The sequence below is a fragment of the Anser anser genome (genome assembly GCF_964211835.1).
Source record: "Anser anser genome assembly, chromosome: 15".
Taxonomy (NCBI): domain Eukaryota; kingdom Metazoa; phylum Chordata; class Aves; order Anseriformes; family Anatidae; genus Anser; species Anser anser.
In genome coordinates, this window is record NC_139736.1 from 8,410,495 (window position 1) to 8,427,497 (window position 17,003).

General features: G+C 38.3%; 2 protein-coding genes across 9 annotated transcripts in view; both read right to left on the bottom strand.

Moving 5' to 3' along the window:
- The window catches only part of LOC310882333 (uncharacterized protein), a 70,970-nt gene that overhangs the window by 39,127 nt on the left and 14,840 nt on the right, over window positions 1-17,003 (bottom strand). Inside the window, exons 11-14 of the mRNA XM_083800953.1 lie at window positions 16,816-16,943; window positions 16,585-16,684; window positions 15,846-15,965; window positions 15,163-15,245 (exon numbers count right to left, since the gene is read on the bottom strand). Coding sequence (XP_083657079.1) covers window positions 15,163-15,245; window positions 15,846-15,965; window positions 16,585-16,684; window positions 16,816-16,943 — 431 coding nt within the window. The remainder of the gene's footprint in view (window positions 1-15,162; window positions 15,246-15,845; window positions 15,966-16,584; window positions 16,685-16,815; window positions 16,944-17,003) is intronic.
- LOC310882137 (acyl-coenzyme A synthetase ACSM4, mitochondrial-like) lies at window positions 680-15,149 on the bottom strand. 8 transcript variants are annotated; one of them, XR_014572822.1, is made up of 16 exons: window positions 14,291-15,149; window positions 12,759-12,870; window positions 12,261-12,411; window positions 10,704-10,969; window positions 9,657-9,867; window positions 9,041-9,248; window positions 8,493-8,636; window positions 7,566-7,722; window positions 6,854-6,933; window positions 5,947-6,070; window positions 5,367-5,447; window positions 5,178-5,279; window positions 4,383-4,458; window positions 3,623-3,722; window positions 2,779-2,898; window positions 680-1,970 (listed from the first exon to the last, which is right to left on the bottom strand). XR_014572822.1 is itself a non-coding variant. In XM_083800452.1 (16 exons), exons 2-16 carry the CDS (start codon window positions 12,795-12,797, stop codon window positions 1,884-1,886), a joined length of 1,998 nt encoding a protein of 665 aa, XP_083656578.1. In that variant the 5' UTR covers window positions 12,798-12,870; window positions 14,291-15,149; the 3' UTR covers window positions 680-1,883. The 8 variants fall into 8 exon arrangements, 7 of the variants coding, with proteins under 7 accessions (XP_083656578.1, XP_083656581.1, XP_083656579.1 ...); XM_083800452.1 differs by having other exon boundaries at window positions 4,383-4,510; XM_083800455.1 differs by lacking the exon at window positions 12,261-12,411 and having other exon boundaries at window positions 4,383-4,510.

Sequence of the window (17,003 nt, forward strand, 5' to 3'; positions counted from 1 at the left end):
AGGGATTGCAGTAGGTCATAGTTCGAGCACTGAAGCCTGGCAAAAACTATTCTAGCAAGACAAACTTGAATTTTGAGTCAAAAGACTCCTGACCCCACTGAAATCAGTGGTAGAACTGTTATGGTGGGTGTGGTACAGTTTCATTTAGACCTTTTCTAGGCTTTTAACTTTCCCAACTCTCAATTTAGCTGCTCGATTTTTGGGCCCTTACAATTTAGTGATGGAAGGAAAAAAAGAAAAAAAAAAGCAATCCCACCAACCCTCAAACATTCCTGGAGTTTAACGGCCCAAACAGCTAATTGCAGTGCCAGGGATAGTTTCTAGGGTCTCTGAGTTCCAACGCATACACCTGCTTATGATTATACTTTTTGCATCTGGCTGAGCATGCAATAGTAAAACAATGTCTGAAACCAAGCAGAAAGATCTAGAAGAGGCAGGGTCCCTGGAAGGTCCAGCAGTATGTGACTTTTAAGGGAAACTGAACTGGGTATAAATAAGAGCTTGAGGCAGCGATGAGTGACGTGCCAAAACAACTGCATTTAAGTAACTCATGACTAGTTTTACAATTATGTAATCTATACTTCTATAAATCTTGGGAGTGAAATAGTGAAAAGTGTTATGAAATCTCTGTGAAAGACTAAGTAGCATTAAAAAAATGAAGTGATTATCAGAAAAGAACTAAGTAAACATTGTATTTATTGATGATTCCTTTCATTTCAGCCGTTGCTGCTACATAAACTGTTTATTGTTTCATTGACATAACCAAAGTGTTTAAGCTCAAGAAACAAAATGCTTTATTTTCTCAAAATTAGCATTCTCCAAATCTCACTTTAAAACAGCGCAGTAGACACAGAACTCCAGGCAGTGAGACAGCTGTAGAAGACCTTCTTTCCTGCCCTGAGATGCTGCTGTGTTCTGGCAATTTCCTCTTATTTAATGAACACAAGAGGCCCACTGAAGACATTTTCATGATTTAATGAAAATTCATGCCAGAAAATAAAGTCTTTGAGTATATAAAATCAAAAAGCCTGAAGATGAACAGCTAAGAACTAATACAGCCTTAAAGCTTGGCCCACTATTGCATGTGCAACTGAAGGAACAGTATGTACACTACCGTACATGTTTCTTCATAAAGCTAAGAGCTAAACATTAAACTGACACGTGATCATCCAAACCAGATCACAGGAGTTTGTTCACTGGATTCACCTCTACCTACGTTGCAGAGAGAGCCTGGTCCTGCAGCAAGTGGCTAGTATGGCCAAGAGCCATGGTTTGTTCTACAAAGTGCGTCACTTGTCTAACAGCAAACTTTATTTTAAAGACCACCACAAGTGGTACGGGAGTTTTTGTCTATTGCATGTGAAGATCAGAATAGAGGGTGAGCAATGAAGCTACTGTCCATATTAGACAATATTTGCGGAAGAAGCATATGAGACACTGAGTATCAATAGAGGAGTCTTTCCATCAGTAAACGTTAGGAGGACTGCATTCACTTTAGAGCATGTGGCATTTAAGGACACATTTGAACACCTCAAAGTCATGTCTGTCTTTTTCTGCGACTTGGAACTATACGATCTGTATCAGCGATATCTCTTCACTGATTTTGGATGCTCCCTAAAAGAGAAGGATCACCAGCTAAGCTTGAGCTTTTGGATATTAAGAACTAGAATGGAATTGTATGCTTTGTTCGTCCTCCCAGCAGTGCTTCAGGAACTGAACCTGTGGCACTGACAGAAGTTTTGCAAGCATGTGCAAATACCATATTTCGGTATTATCTACAGGTTTTGATGCTCAGGCATTTGACAAAAACCAACTAGGCCAGTTGTAACAGAGAAATATAGCAACAGTGGAATGAAAGAAGTTCTGTTAAGTTCCAAACAATGTTACATCCGTCCCCACTCTTTATTCCTTAATTCATGCCTCTTAATCTTCCCAGTGATTGTCTTTGGCATCTGTTGGACAAATTCCACCTAAATAAAAAAGACAGAAGACAATGTATTATGTTCTCTGTAGAGTTGGTTTTCCAAGAAAGGCATTCAGGATATGTGGAAAACATGGAGGCTTCCCATCACTAAGAATGTCTTGCTTAAAGGATCAAGTCCATGCCAAATCAAGGCAGCACAATGCAAATCTTCTGTAAATTTCTTTGGCTGCCTAGATGGCCAAACATCTGTGTAGCTGCCTCCCAGCTAACCAAACTGGATACTCTAACAGAAGGATGAAGACCTAAACAATATCAGAGGACAGAAATGAGTGACAAAATGAAGAGAAAAGGGATGCTATTGGCACAAAGTCTTTAACCGTCCTTAGTTCCTACGCATTCTACACGTGTGAACTAAAGCACTGTTAACGGTAATTTTCTTGTAGTGTTGGGTTTTCTGAGAAACATGAAGTGCATCCTCCTGGACTTTCCTCTTATATGTAAACTGTGAGGACCATTGGATAAATATTTACTCAGACTTGGTCAAGTGCTACCCCTGAAGTCACTGGAGAGTGCATGGTTAAAGGCAAAATGCAAAAATGGAGAACTGCAATTGTGACCCTGACTTAGAACATGCAGATCTAACTAGGATATCATACAAAGCCTAGAAATATTTGTGAGGTTTAAACAAATACTTTACACAAACTATTGTTATTTAGGAAGATTTTTCTGGAGCCTGTGCTCTAGCTGATCCCCTACCACTGTCTTTTTCAGGTGAACAATGAAAATCCACATTATAATTCTCCCATGACTTATGGAAGGGTGCCCTAATTTAGTTTCTCCACAGAAACATTTACCTTTCTGGGATATTTATATGGAGCAGTAGTTTTCTTGACATGCTCCTGCAATTCACAAGCTAAGTGCTCCCGGTCGCTGGATGAAAAGGTGGCAGACAGGACCACAAATGCTTTCACAACCTGTAAGACAAGGTCAGCAAGAGTGATCTGGCACTGTCAGTTTTTAAGAGCTGATACATTGATTACCAGTAAGTAGTCATAACATGCAAGAGGTAGAAAGAGAAAAACCAGCACAGTGTATGAAATGGTTGTGCCCAGCTTCTGCACATGTACATGAAAAAGGAAAAGTTTTAAAAAAAACCTTTCCTGTCCCCATTACAGAGAAGGAGGATTTGCTCCATGGTCTCAGGGGGATGTAAAGAAGACAGGGGTAACAAGAAGTGTCTCAGCAGAGGCTGCCCAGAAGCTGAGGGACATTCTATTTCTCTGAAGTTCACACTGAGGACAGTAGGACTGTATCATCCCAGTGCAGGACTGTGCTTTTCCCACACAGGCAACCCAAGTCAAATGTTAGGGCAGTTAGAGTATAACTTTGAATATACCAAGACAGCCAGAAACAAAAATTTCAGTGTGTAGAAAGTGCTTGATAACAAGCAGGTCTGATGAGGGGAAAGCAAATGTCACTGTAATGCTCTCTACAGAGAAGACCCTCTTTGAGATGAACAAAAATTAAGAAGAGCAAAGGCATGTAAACAGGAAGAGGTTTGCCTGTCATCCCAAGTAGGATTATCCATGATGGCATGACTGCCTTACAGCTGTACATTACAGCAAAGGAACTTTGCTTTATATAGCTATATATTTAAACAAACATATTGCTTCCCCCATTGCTGTTCAGCATCACTACCTCTCCTCTGAGGGGATCTGGACTGCTGACAACAGCTGCTTCTGCTACTGCTGGGTGTTCCATCAGCGCACTCTCTACCTCGAATGGCCCAATGCGATACCTAGGTAAGGAAAGAACAATGAAGGATTTGATTTGATGAGCTGGAAAAACAGTACTAAATGTTTTGGCTTTTTAAAATTTGCATAGTGGAAAAAAAAACAACTACAGCTAATACAGGCAGAATGGGAAGGCTAGCTGTATTACAAGGTAGGAGCATTTCATGGTGATCATGTGGTAGAGGACTGCTGGCAGACAAGCAGTGGCTACCTCTCCATCTCTCCCCAACTCTCCTGGTGGCTCCTGAGCTGTGGCTACACCAACCCCGATAGCTGGGGTCTGCAGTACCTGCTGATGTCACATTACGGTATCACATCATACAATACCAAATTGTTTCATTTCAACATGTTTGCAAGAAAATGTTTCAATGCTCTTTGATAGAGGTGTCCTTCAATTTCAGCTAAAAAACAAACTAGATTAAAATCCCTCCACTGCCATTGGAATTTTTCACTGTGTTGAAACAGATGAGATGTTGCAGGGGAAATTGTTACAGATACATGACCAAGATGACACTGCTGGTCTATGGAAAACTAATAATAGATGTGAGCATTCATAAGGCAAGTGGACAATGCATTTCACAAAATCACTGTGTCAGAAGCTCACCAGAAGTGTAACACGTAAGACTATACAATAGCAGATTTAGAAAGGAAGCATGCAAACCAACCCTGAAGAAATGATGATGTCGTCATCTCTTCCAATAAACCAAAAATATCCATCTTCATCCATAGTCCCTCTGTCCCCTGTGACGTAAAAATCCCCACGCTCGCTTTCAGCAGTTTTCTTAGGATTATCCTTGAATTGGTTTACAAAGTCATTTAAATTTTTAGCATGTATCAGCTATGCATTATGCTATAACACATAAAATGCTAAATTAATTGGAACATAATTTTTTCAGTCAAGGCTCTTGAAGAATTTTACTGACATTGCTACAAAATACAATAAAACAGGTTTAAAAAAAACCAAACTGACTCTTGAAAAAAAATTAACTCAATCTCAAATAAATTATTCTCTTTGCTTTTCTAACATCCACCAATCCAAATAAGTGAATTACTCGGTTTTGCTCTAGATTTCTTGATCTTTTGGTCAATCCTTACCATAAATATTTATCTAGCTTTTCAGATAGTGTACAGTGAACATATGGTACTCCTCAGTGAGATCATGGTAAGTGGGGAGGATGTTAGGGAAATGTTTTAGGCTGGGTTTTCAAATCTGGGTTTTAAAGTTCTGGACCCAAAATCTGAATCAAAGAATAGGATGAAATGAAGTCTGGATCACATTTTTTCCCCTCTGTTCTCAACGGCATCTTCTCAGATTCTCTCTACTAAACCAGATTGCTTCTACAGGTCAGGACTGAAAGATGGGTCAGCAAACCTGAAAACTGGTGAAAAATATCGGGCCTTTATAATCCCTAAGGAACTGGAGATATTTTGGGGAGACTGCTGTTTTGGAAAATACTTACTATATATTCAGAGAACAAACCAAGTGGCCTTATAGGTTTGCTTCTGACAGCAATTTCCCCCTGTTGTCCTGGAGGCAGAATATTAGCATTTTTGTCTACAATCTAGAATGAAAAACAACATGTACTTGAGCCAAAAAAATAAACAACCCCCCAAACTGATGAAAAAAATCTAAAGAGTACCCAACAAACCTGAACATCAAAAAGGGGAGCCGCCTTTCCCATTGATCCAGGTTTAATCTTCATCCCCTTAAAAACAGAGCAGATTATTCCCTGAAAAATAAAAAGCAAAATAAAGATTTGTCACAGAAAACTGCTACATTCACATTCAATTCATTAAGTGTATTTTCCAGAATAATCTCAAATTAAGGAATTAAGATTCATAGGATCCTGTATATTAGTGCTGTATGGTAGAAACAAGTAAGATCAAGAAACAAAGAATCCTGTTCCACTAATTGCAAATCAGTGCCTCTACTAGCCAATCTTCTTCCTTACCTTCAGACTCTGCCCTTTTTGCTGTCACTGTCAATTAGAATTTGCTTAATGACATTTAAGGAAATATTAGAGCTCATCCCCTCCCAACTATCCATGTTTCTGGGTGATTCTGTGAGGACAACCGTGAAAATGCGTTCTGTCAGAGATTATCAGTAGAGGTGGTTACTGAAACAATCACAGAAACATGAAAGAATCAACAGTGTTCTTGAAACCAAAAGCATCATAAAGCAAAAAGGAATTACAAATATTTAGCAGAATATTGACACTATAGATGTACCGTTTCAGTCTGGCCATACACTTCATGGATGTCCAGCCCTGTCTGGCTTTTCCATTTTTCCATAACTTCTGGGTTTAGTGGCTCTCCTCCACTCATGCAGTGCTTCAGGTTCATGAATTTGTAACTTCACATGGAGTTAAAAGAACAAAGAGAAACACTTACATCTACCAAGTCAAAGAAGGAGCAGAAAAATAGCATGCAAGTGTAAGCAAATAACTCTGGAGTGCTGCTTATTGGGAGAGTTATTCCCATGAAATAGGGAAATCAAAGGACTCCTGATCCTTTGGCTCCCAATAAAGCAAGGATATCAGTCTTTACTCAACATTATAAAAAAGTAGTAGCACAGGTCGACACACATGGAAAACAAAGAAATTTTTTTTTTCTGAAGTCAGTTGGAATTTAAGCATAAGCCTGTAACTAACCCCAGATCAATTTGCTGAGCCAGGGGCCTGATTGCTGACCCTCAGCGAAAGTCCAAGTGAGAAAGTGCAAGAGAGAAGAAACAAATGGTGCCAGTTCATTTGTCAGTGAAACTGGAACAGAAGATGATGTACAACTGCTGCACCAAGTCAGTCCCCAGCAGTTATGTTAATGCTGACTTTCTAGGATAACAGCCCTTCCCAAAGCACGGACAATTAATGTGGTAATGAAAACTAGGACAGAATTTTACAGGCGCTCAGTTTCATACCCTCTGGGATTTGCTTACAAGTTCAGTAATGAAAAGTCTCAAGTTTCTCATGGAAAACATCAAGTTTCTCTATGTTTGATCATAAAGCTCAGCAAAACTCACAAATCTTGTATGACTGTCTTTTCATAAAGGATATTTTAAACTGAATTACTACTAGTTAAAAAGCCAGATCTGGGAGATCACTAAAGGGTAGTTAGGGTAGATAATCTCTTAACCTACCTGGAGAGATCATTTTGCACCAGCATGCGATACAATGTTGGAACACCAACCAGAGTGTCAATAGGGAATCTGCAGAGAGTCTAGTGAGTTAAACAAGATGACATATGAAGCTCAGACCAAAAAAAATCTGCTTTGTGTAAGTACAGTACACAGGTGATGTACAGTAGGGGACAAACGTAGCTCTCCCTTCCATGCAAGAGCACCAGATACTCTCTGTTGGGTAAGAAACTCTCCTACACTTGGCATAACAGGCTGAGAATCACAGTATGTTTGACTGGACAAAATCCCATGCTCACATCCCTACATAGCACCCAGACTGCACAGCTGGAAGCATGGGCAGAATAAGCCTGTCTACATTACTGGGATGTTTTCACTTTCATCTTGGCCAGTACAGAGAATCACTTCAGATTCAGTTTGCATTAATGCCAGGCAACATTACCTCCACAGTGACTGGAAATATATGTAAGCAATTAGTACTGCTTTTGGGATGATTTTCACTCATGTGCTCACCAGCTATGAGCAAAACATATGAGGGAATCTCAGGATTGGCCCCTTCTGTGTATATTAAAAACATGAATAGGGCTTTATGGAAAGGATACAGCATCTTGAATGCAACAGTGGACATAACCCTCAATAAATCTTTGTATGCAGTTAAGAATTATTTTTTGCTCCCTTTCTGCAGATTAACACATATGCATAATTTCTTCCTTACATTTAGGATGGTTGCTGATTCAATCTGTGGGAGCTGATGCACAAAGATGCATGATCCAAAAACCCAGGGATCAAAAACAGATGTCAGTGAAGTTAATATCCAGCCTGTGTCTGCTGTGCTCCATATTACATCTGATGGAGTCAAATCCAACCAGTACCTAACACAGGAGGGAAAAAAAAAGAATAAAAAGGTAATGGTAACTTTTTTTTTTTAATGAAAGAAAACTAAAAAAAAGAGCCATGTCCCTCCTCCCCACCCCTTACACACACACACCCTCCAAAAAAAAACCACCTTCTAATGAGCTACATGGGCATTGGCCACTCTCAGTAAGTTCATCTTATGAGCTAGCTCTGGGATAAAAGGGCACCTAAGGTTTAAGTACATGTTTGTACAAAGAAATATATACACATAAATGTATCATACAGATATGATGTCAGTCATAACATAGGATAGAGTAAGGGAAAGAACTCCAATAAAGTGAATTTACACTAGGGAGGAAGATAGAGCTGAAGCAGAAGCATGCATGGACGCTGTGTTACACACCAGATATTTCAGTTCTAAGTCTGCTGAGGGACCAGGATGATCCGTGTAACCAACATAAACTCTGACTCTCTTCATCCACACACATAACGAAACTTTTTATAGCCCAAACAGCATGATATCTTTCGGTACTGCACGCTAGAATATTCCCAGCTGATGGCTGTCCTTTGAACCACTCTAAAGAAAGGCTAGGAGATATTCATTGGAACATGGAAACACTGGGGCTGATCCTATCGCCTGGAAATCTGTCAGCATTTCAAACCCAATTGCAGAGGAAGAAGGACTGTGGCCATACAATTGAGTATTTCTTACTCAGTAACTTCTCATCAGTTCTACTACATGCAGCTCCAATTATCTCACATTCAACCAGGCTCAAACCTTTCATACCTTTCACTTAACAGGGGTCTGAAACCAAGACTACCATGGGAATGTTCAGTCATCTTTGGAGAACCTGTGGTTCCACTGGTGAAGAAGATATTCACTGAATCTTCAATCCTTGTTTTGACACAGGAATGGTCAGCAGATTGGTTTCTTTAAAACACAGAATGCAATTGTGACTTCAATGGTTACTTTACACAGGTTCCAGAATCTAATGATGGGTTACGCATTGCAACTTCTATTTCAAATAATCTTCACAGAAGCTTTTAACCAAACTAGATTAAATAATGTCAAGTTATGCTTTCCTCAGTGATAGACTTTCCCTTAGAAAGAAGAGGATAGAAACTTCCTGGAATAAGACTGCTGTTAGTAAACAACTGCTGTTAGCAAACAATTCTGATATGAAAACAACAATCAGGCAGTCATGCCTACTAAGCCACTAAGGCTTAATGTTATTGGATAAGTATTTTCAGTTGATGAATACTTCTAAATGAGCACTTATGGAGAACATGTCTACTTTCTGCATCATGACTGCAATGTCACTAATGCATACTCACTTGTACAGTTCACTGAAGTTTAGCCATCCCTCCCTACTGCCTTTGGACACGATCAGCTTGGTTTTCAGAAACTGGCACTCAGAAGCCACTGAGTCTACTGCGGGAGCCACTGTATCATCAGTAATGATGCACATGGCCTTTGAAGCCTGGAGTCGATATAATATGTCTTTGGCTGATAATTGGGACGTTCCTGGAATTAAGACAATTCCTGGAAGAGCAATAAAGTTAGTTTGGGATAACGTTTTTTACATCTGATCCTTTTCTAAGAATCTAAACTACTAACTATTCCCAAACCAACCTCTAAGATGAATTTGCCCTGACATTCCCAAGTCAGTTAACAGTGGAGTAATGCAGCTGCTGTGCTCTCCTGTAAGAAATGAATTGTGGACCTGTCTGCTGACCTCCATAACTCCCCATCTTCTGCCACCTCCATGATTCCAGGTCACCCATCCTATGGCACCTAGTGCAAATCCTTCAGGACTGCCTGCATAATTGGTAGCTAGGACACTTGCTAGATTATTAATTTATATTACTTCTCCTTTATAAACAATTCTTGATCCTCTCAGATGATTTAGTTTATTAACCAGTTTTACCACTCTCAGATATGCTCACTGACCTGCTCGCATACAAGCCACATTCACCAGCCACCATTCTGGGATTCGTGGCAGGACCACAATAATCCTGTCGCCCTTTTGCAGTCCACATACTTTAGTCAACACATTAGCCACTTTCCGTGACAGGAAGCCCAGCTCCTCAAAGCTCCACTTCACTTCTTCTCCTTTTCCACTTATCCACCAAAAAGCAGAGTTTGATGGTCTTTTTCCAGCCTGCAAAACATAGGGATTCAAAACAAAAACAGTTTCTTCCAAAAGGTCATGGAATTCTAAAGCACAAATATCTGCAAATTATGGAGCATTCAAGTGTTTCACAACTTGCACATGAGCTATTATTTCCCTTTTCCCTTTTTTAATGGGTACAAGACTTGTTATTGATCATGCTCAGATATTCCCAATAAACTGCCCTTTTCTGAATCTGAAATGTTTACCAGCCTGAGTGTCTCCAGACTCAAGTCCTAGTCTGAATCCTATTTCAGTTTAAGCTTCATGCTGAGCATTAATGCTCCAAAGAAGGTAACACTTAACATGCAACACTTGACCTCATATCCATGATATTCTGGATGGAGTTGTGGAATACTAATACACAGAAACTGCACAAACAGAGGACAAAATAAAACAGGACAATGCAGTATAACAGGACTAGCATGAAAACTCAGAGAGGAGTTAACCAGCTACAGGGCAGAATCTACCTTGGAACAAGGCAATTACATATTTGTGGGAGAAATTTCCCTGGTATGCACTATTATTGTTAAGCTACCCTTATTTTTATGATGCGAACATCTAATATTATGGCATGTGGAAAGAATAAGCGCAGCCATTCCAAGGTTAAATCAAAGTCATAAAGGTCTTACTAATGCTTCTTCTACCTACACAGAGAGCACCAAGGGTCAGAGACATTTTTAAAAAATAAAGCAAGCAGTGAGACTCTGTATCATTACCTAATGCAAATTAGTTTTAGCAACTTATTTTTTTTTTTAAATAAAAGCAAAACATATTTATTTCAAATGAATTAAAGGATCCTATCTGCACAACAAAAGATCATCTACCTTTTCAATTTCAGACCATTTGTCCAGTACATCACTTGCAAAGTTAAAGTACTTTGGTATTTCTTGTTCGCCCCGCCTGACAGCCTGATACTGTGAATACACATCAGAGGCAAGCAGCTTGGGGTGTCCATGGAAAGTCCTATACAGAGGTTTCTGAGTCCACAAGGATTTTAGAATTGGTAATTTGAATATCTTCATGGCAGAAGAAGATGGATGTAGATGCTGTAGACTACACAAGAAAGGTAATGGAATTGTTGCTATGAATCCTGCAACAAAAATGATGAAAAAGACAAGTATCACCTCGAAATTATCCAAAGAAAGATGATTCAGTTATGAACAGATTAATTATTAATGGAAGTCACTTAGGCGATTCGCAGCAAAACTGATGCTTCTAATAATTTCATTAAATGCAAAGTTCCCCAGCCTGCTTTCTTATATTTTGTATGAACAGCTTTTTAAGGACTTAATATACCGTCCTCATCTGGTATCTTTTCTGTAGCTTGGCTGAACCTTATAGATTCCCAATGTGCTCTTTAGGGCTGCTAATGGCCCACAACTCTCTTTAGTCAAACACAACATCAGCTTGTTATTGTCTACATTATAAGAAGGTTATTTGTTTTTACACCACTGCACTCAGTAGCTGATTCTCTGAGACTCCTTTTCCTTCACAAGAAACTAAAGGATATTTCCAGTTTCTGTTTCTTCACTGTAAATGCCCTCCCTTTTCCACCTGTACTCACCATAATAATCCTAAATGCTCTCAAGTCCAGTGACTTTCTTCCTTTCCTTGACTTTCTTCCTCTCCATTGCTATTTTTTCTTTTTTTTTCCTATTTTTTTCCCATCTTTATTGTTATTTTCAGCAGTCCAGAAGATTGCTTCAGAACCTTGCCAAACTGTCATTTTAATGCTATTTAGAAGCTTCTGTTAAACATACACGAACATTTTGAAGCATGGAGCAAAACCTGGTTTGTGTCTGGAAGAGCCTGCAGTCAGAGCAGGAGACAGTGGGGTCCTGGAAGGCTACAATGATTCTAAAATTGGGGCCCATCTATCGATTTTCCATTTTCAACTGCTACATGCAAATTACTAGGCTCATTACAAGCTACGGTGAATGACTGCTGATATACAGGTTATTTTCTTCCCTGTTCTTACAAGGATGAACCCATCTATCAGCTAGGAAAAAATTATAAATAAGCTCTTGATTGAATTCTTTTACATGTTAAATGTCTGTGGCCTGAGCAAAGCTGCAAAGACAGTGAGCTTTGCCCTTTGTCCCACATTTTTAAGTTAGTTTTGTATTCAGCACTCTAGTTACCTCGTCCCATATCCTCAACCATAACCACTTACCTCTGATGCACTGATCATGGTTTTTATAAAAAACTTTATTCCCCATGACAAAACAACTAATTTAACAGTGGAATTATTTCAATTTTTCTTCGCAGAAGCTCTTACAATAATAGTTAATCTTCCTATGAGGAGAATGAACCGAGATACCTGTGACTTTCACAACTTAATCTTTTCAATGATGTTTGACAGCATAAAAAATTGTGTGTACCAGATGCAGAATGTTTCATCATCTTGTTACACTTTGTGATCTTTGATGAAGAAAGAAATCTCATGAAGATATTAGAATCCTTCCAGATATGCACAAATGAGTTACTGGATATAGGCCGTACAGGAACTGTCGTGTACTTACACAAAACCTGCTGGAGTGTAATGCATGATCATTTCTGCCATGAAAAAAAACATTCAGTGACTGGTAATATCATTCTGGTAAAATCACTGCTGGGAAATAGCAATACCAGAGATCCTCAAAACAGTTACTGATTCTTCACTTCTAATTTGCTGAGCGAAGGCGAATTTCACAAAAATATTTAACCCAGTACATTTAACTCATTGCCTTTAACACAGTAGAATAAGCAAAGAGGCAAGGCGGAGCTCAGTGCCTGGAAGTCAGCACAGTCAAAGAGAAACATGCTCTTGGCTCAGCGGCTGACAGGAAGGGCTGAGATGGCGTTGCAAGAATTCCCCTGGGAGGTCTATGTTTGCTTACCCCCAGCAGGTCTGCCCGGCTCCAGTAATATCGGTTCATGATTATCAGCAGGGTTCCAGTATGAACAGAGTTACCTGCACCTCCAGAACCATCAACAATGTGGAGAACCAGACTGGATAAAAACAGAACAACTTGAATCACACTAAACATTTCGGTGACCAAAAAGAAAGTGCTTTGCTTAGATTTACAAAGCTCTCTCAAATAAAATTTGAATACATTTGAAAGACTGTTTTAAGAGAATATATAGCAGTAGCTTAAAAATGTAATTTTTCTGGAACGTTGGGTCTCCCATCCCCACCCCAAACAGATAATTTGGTAAAACCAACAGTAATTCATGGTGTACTCAAGGCTACACTGAGACTGTGGTAGAGAAATCCTGACCAGTTTTAAATAATCCTGTAAGGTATCATTTGCTCCAGAGGAAAAAACACTTGATTTTATATTCACCTCACATGATTCTACATCCTTAAGTGGCATCTTTTTCAGTAACAGTAGGTAAAACAGTGCTCAACTCAAAAAATAAATCCATTAAAATCAAAAGAACTAGGTTCACAGCAGTAAGGGGAATTTTTCCCTTGACAGTGAGAATCAGGTTCCCAAGGGGGTGTTTAATATACCGAATGGAAAGCAAAACGGATTGAAATCCAGCACATGCATTCAGATAACTACAGTATGTACCCCAGAGGGATTGTGACAAGCAACAGGAGAGCCATGTCATCTACTTCAGAATCAGGATTATTGAGCAGAAATTTAGAATTTAAGTGATATCTACATTTTAAATCAAAACCCTATTAAAAAGAACTGGTGGAAAAACTTCATGTAAGAAAAGGTTTTACTTTACTTTACCAGTGTTTTACTGGTAAAATATGGACTTTTAAATATCAAAAATGGATATTGGAATAATATATTTTTTAAAATACATTTTTAATTATTTTTCTTAAGAAAACATCCTTCAGTAAAATTACCAAGCTTTTTGTTAAATATAACCTTTCCTTGAGGTTGTGACCGCTACTGTTAATAATGATAAACAACTGATCTACTTTAATTCCTGTAACAGAAAGGCCTAATTATTTTGATTATTATTTTTAATAACATAGTAAGCCATTTTTCATTGCTCATTCTGCTTTAATTCTATGATTTAGTTAAAGCCTATAGATCTAAGAGCATTGTAAAGACAAAATATACACCACAACTGGTAAAGAGGAGACTGAGGACATTTAGGAACAATGTTCAAGACAGGAAAGGGTATTCAAAGCTAACAAAATGAAAAAGATTTTAAATTCAGGGTTCCCTAGTGGTCTGCCAAAATTTATGTGAAGTTTTACTGAGAAAAAGCCTTCAACAGTTCTTAACACTTTTACCTGCAAAATTAAAAATGAAAATGAAACAAGAAAATTGAGAAAAGGGCCCAGTAATGACAAAGTCCTCTGAATAGCTGCTAGAATCAGAAATTATTTTTCCTGATTTAGTACCAACTGCTTCTTCTCAGTGATTAGCACCACTGAAAATTCAGACAAACATGATTTACTGACCTGTTTGCTGTGGACACTACTGAGGATCTACTCCAGGCAGCTCAATCTTCAGTGGTTCATTCAGCTTTCAGGACATGTTTCCCAAAGAAGCACTGGGAAGATTGGAGATGCGAAGCCTGGACACACTAATCAAGAAGTACTTGGAGTGAAGCCCTTTCTACTTTATCATTTGCTTCTTTTGAAATAATGAGAACAGAACATAGTACAAAACTGACCAGGCAGTACAATTCTTTTCCATGGAGTAACCTTTTTCTTGTAATCATTTACACTGTTGTAAATTGTGTATAATTTGCACCTTAACCTGAAGCACTTTGTATATTCTCTTCTCCTCTTTTAACCATTTATGTAGATCACAAATTCATCAAGACAAGAAGTAGTTGAAGTTGTCTTTCTCCTTCCATCCAGAAAGAATTTGGGAATATTATAGTGACAGTTTTTAAAGAGGGAATATCACTTCATCATTGCATATACTCATTACAGGTAAAGATTTTTTTTATTAACTTATCATTTATTTGTAATAGTAAAAATTGTTGTAGACTTTTTTTTTTAATAAAGCTGCTGTTTATATTAATTCCAGTAAAAAATTAAACTTTTGTACACTCTTCAGTCTCTGCCTTCTCTCTTTCATTCTTCATTCATAATTACTTGCATCTTCTTCCTTCTGAAAATTTGTAGGTCAATGGTAAAAGTGGTTCTAATATCACATGTCCTCAAGTCACGTGAATGTTACCTCCTTTTTCTCCCCCCATAGCTTGTTCTTCCATACATTCTCTTAGTGCTCTGGGTCATGATAACATGCCAAGTCCAAACACTGCTATGGCTGGTATGGATGATGGAAATTTTCTCTTCTCCTCCATTTCCATTAATCTTACGCTTTTCCCCACTCTTTGTTCCTTAGAACCTTTCTCTGGATTTTCCCAGTAGCTGTCTTTGGCAGAGCCTGAACAAATTCCACCTGAATGACAAAAATGCATGCTCACTTTCAGCCAAGCAAATTCTGATTAATCTTTGAGATGCAAGGAAAGACATACCAATATTATAGATAGAGTAAAAAGCTGGGAAGCTGCACAGCTTGGGGGTGGGATGGTGAAATTCCTTACTACACATCTTAGCTGGGCTGCACAGGCAGTAATTGCAGGGGCAAGAACCACAGTCCTGAAGGTGTGTGTGCTTCAGCTATTACGAAAGCAAATTATTGTTGTTTTTCAACTCCTTTGATGCCAGCAGGAATTTCTACTTTGCTTTGGCTCAGAGTCTAAACAGAGCTCAAGGAAGGAATTGGTAAGAACGAATGCCTTGTCCATCAGAATCACTGTGAAAATCTTGTAATTCATGAAAGTAAGATTAGTCCCTGATAAAGATAAAGAACCACTTCCTCCTTTTGGGTTCTTTCTAGTGAAAACAGCAAACCCAGGGCTACAGCTGACTCTCTAATTTATTTTTATTTTATCTAACTATGTTTAAAGTGTAAGTCAGCAGTTGAAAAGGAACTGAGGCAGGACAAAAACAGTTCAGTTCCTGACACAATTAGAAGACCTTTTTGTAGTGTACTTACCTTTCTTGGATACTTGTAAGGAGCAGTCACCTTTTTGACATGTTGCTGAAGATCTTGAGTTAGTTTTTCTGGATCATGTGATACAAAAGCAGGAGCCAAAACAATGAAGGCTTTGACTACCTGTACCACAAAAGTTAAAGGACTCCATTAACTTCCAGATGTAGGAATAAAGGGATACTTTTGTTGCTAAAACTGAATACCAAAATATAAGAAAGCTTTTCTTAATCTCTTATGTCCTGGGCTATTGCTGTTTATTATGGAACGAGTTGTAATAAAGGACACATACTGAAGTACAGGGCTATTTGTTTCTTTGTTTTTTTCTCCACTTTTTTCTTCTTCTTAATTTTATACACTACTAAACTTTCTAAATGTTTTAGAACAGAAAAGAAAACAGCTAAAAGTTTCACCTCAATAAAAACATGTTGCAATGTTGAAACAACAACAACAAAAAGCTCTCTGCTACCATGTGCTTAGTGAAAAAACAGAAGGAGTAAAATCCCTAATACTATTTCTTAGACAAAAAGATGACACAATAGATTATTTTTTCCACCTCGGACTTATTGAGAGGAAAACGCTGAAATTCTGAGATGTGTCAAGGAATGTTTAATTTTTTTTTAACTCATTTTAATTTCAAATTTGCAACTTTTTCATTCCAAGGAAGCCTGGGATATATAGAGAACTTGATGCTTAGAATAAAATACATTTCTTTCCACATCTTTTTTTTTCTTTTCCTTTTTACCTCCCCTCGAATGGGATCAGGACTGCTGACAACAGCTGACTCCATGACTGCAGGGTGCTGTATTAAGGCACTTTCAACTTCAAAGGGACCAATACGATACCTAGGAGAAAACATAAATATGACAGCCATAGCAAGTTAGTCATTCAGCTGGTCTTTTGATATTGAATTTCGTGCTAAAAAACAGAACATTCTTACCGGGCAAACAATCAAATCTAAAAGCAACTGACTTACCCAGAAGAATTAATTATATCATCAGATCTTCCAACAAACCAGACATATCCTTCCTCATCCATAATCCCTCTGTCCCCAGTGACATAAAAGTTTCCAGACATGCATGCAGCAGTTTTCTCCGGATTATCCTGACAACAACCAACATTTCAAAAAAAGAAAAGTATATCTGATAGTTATTGGAATGTAAT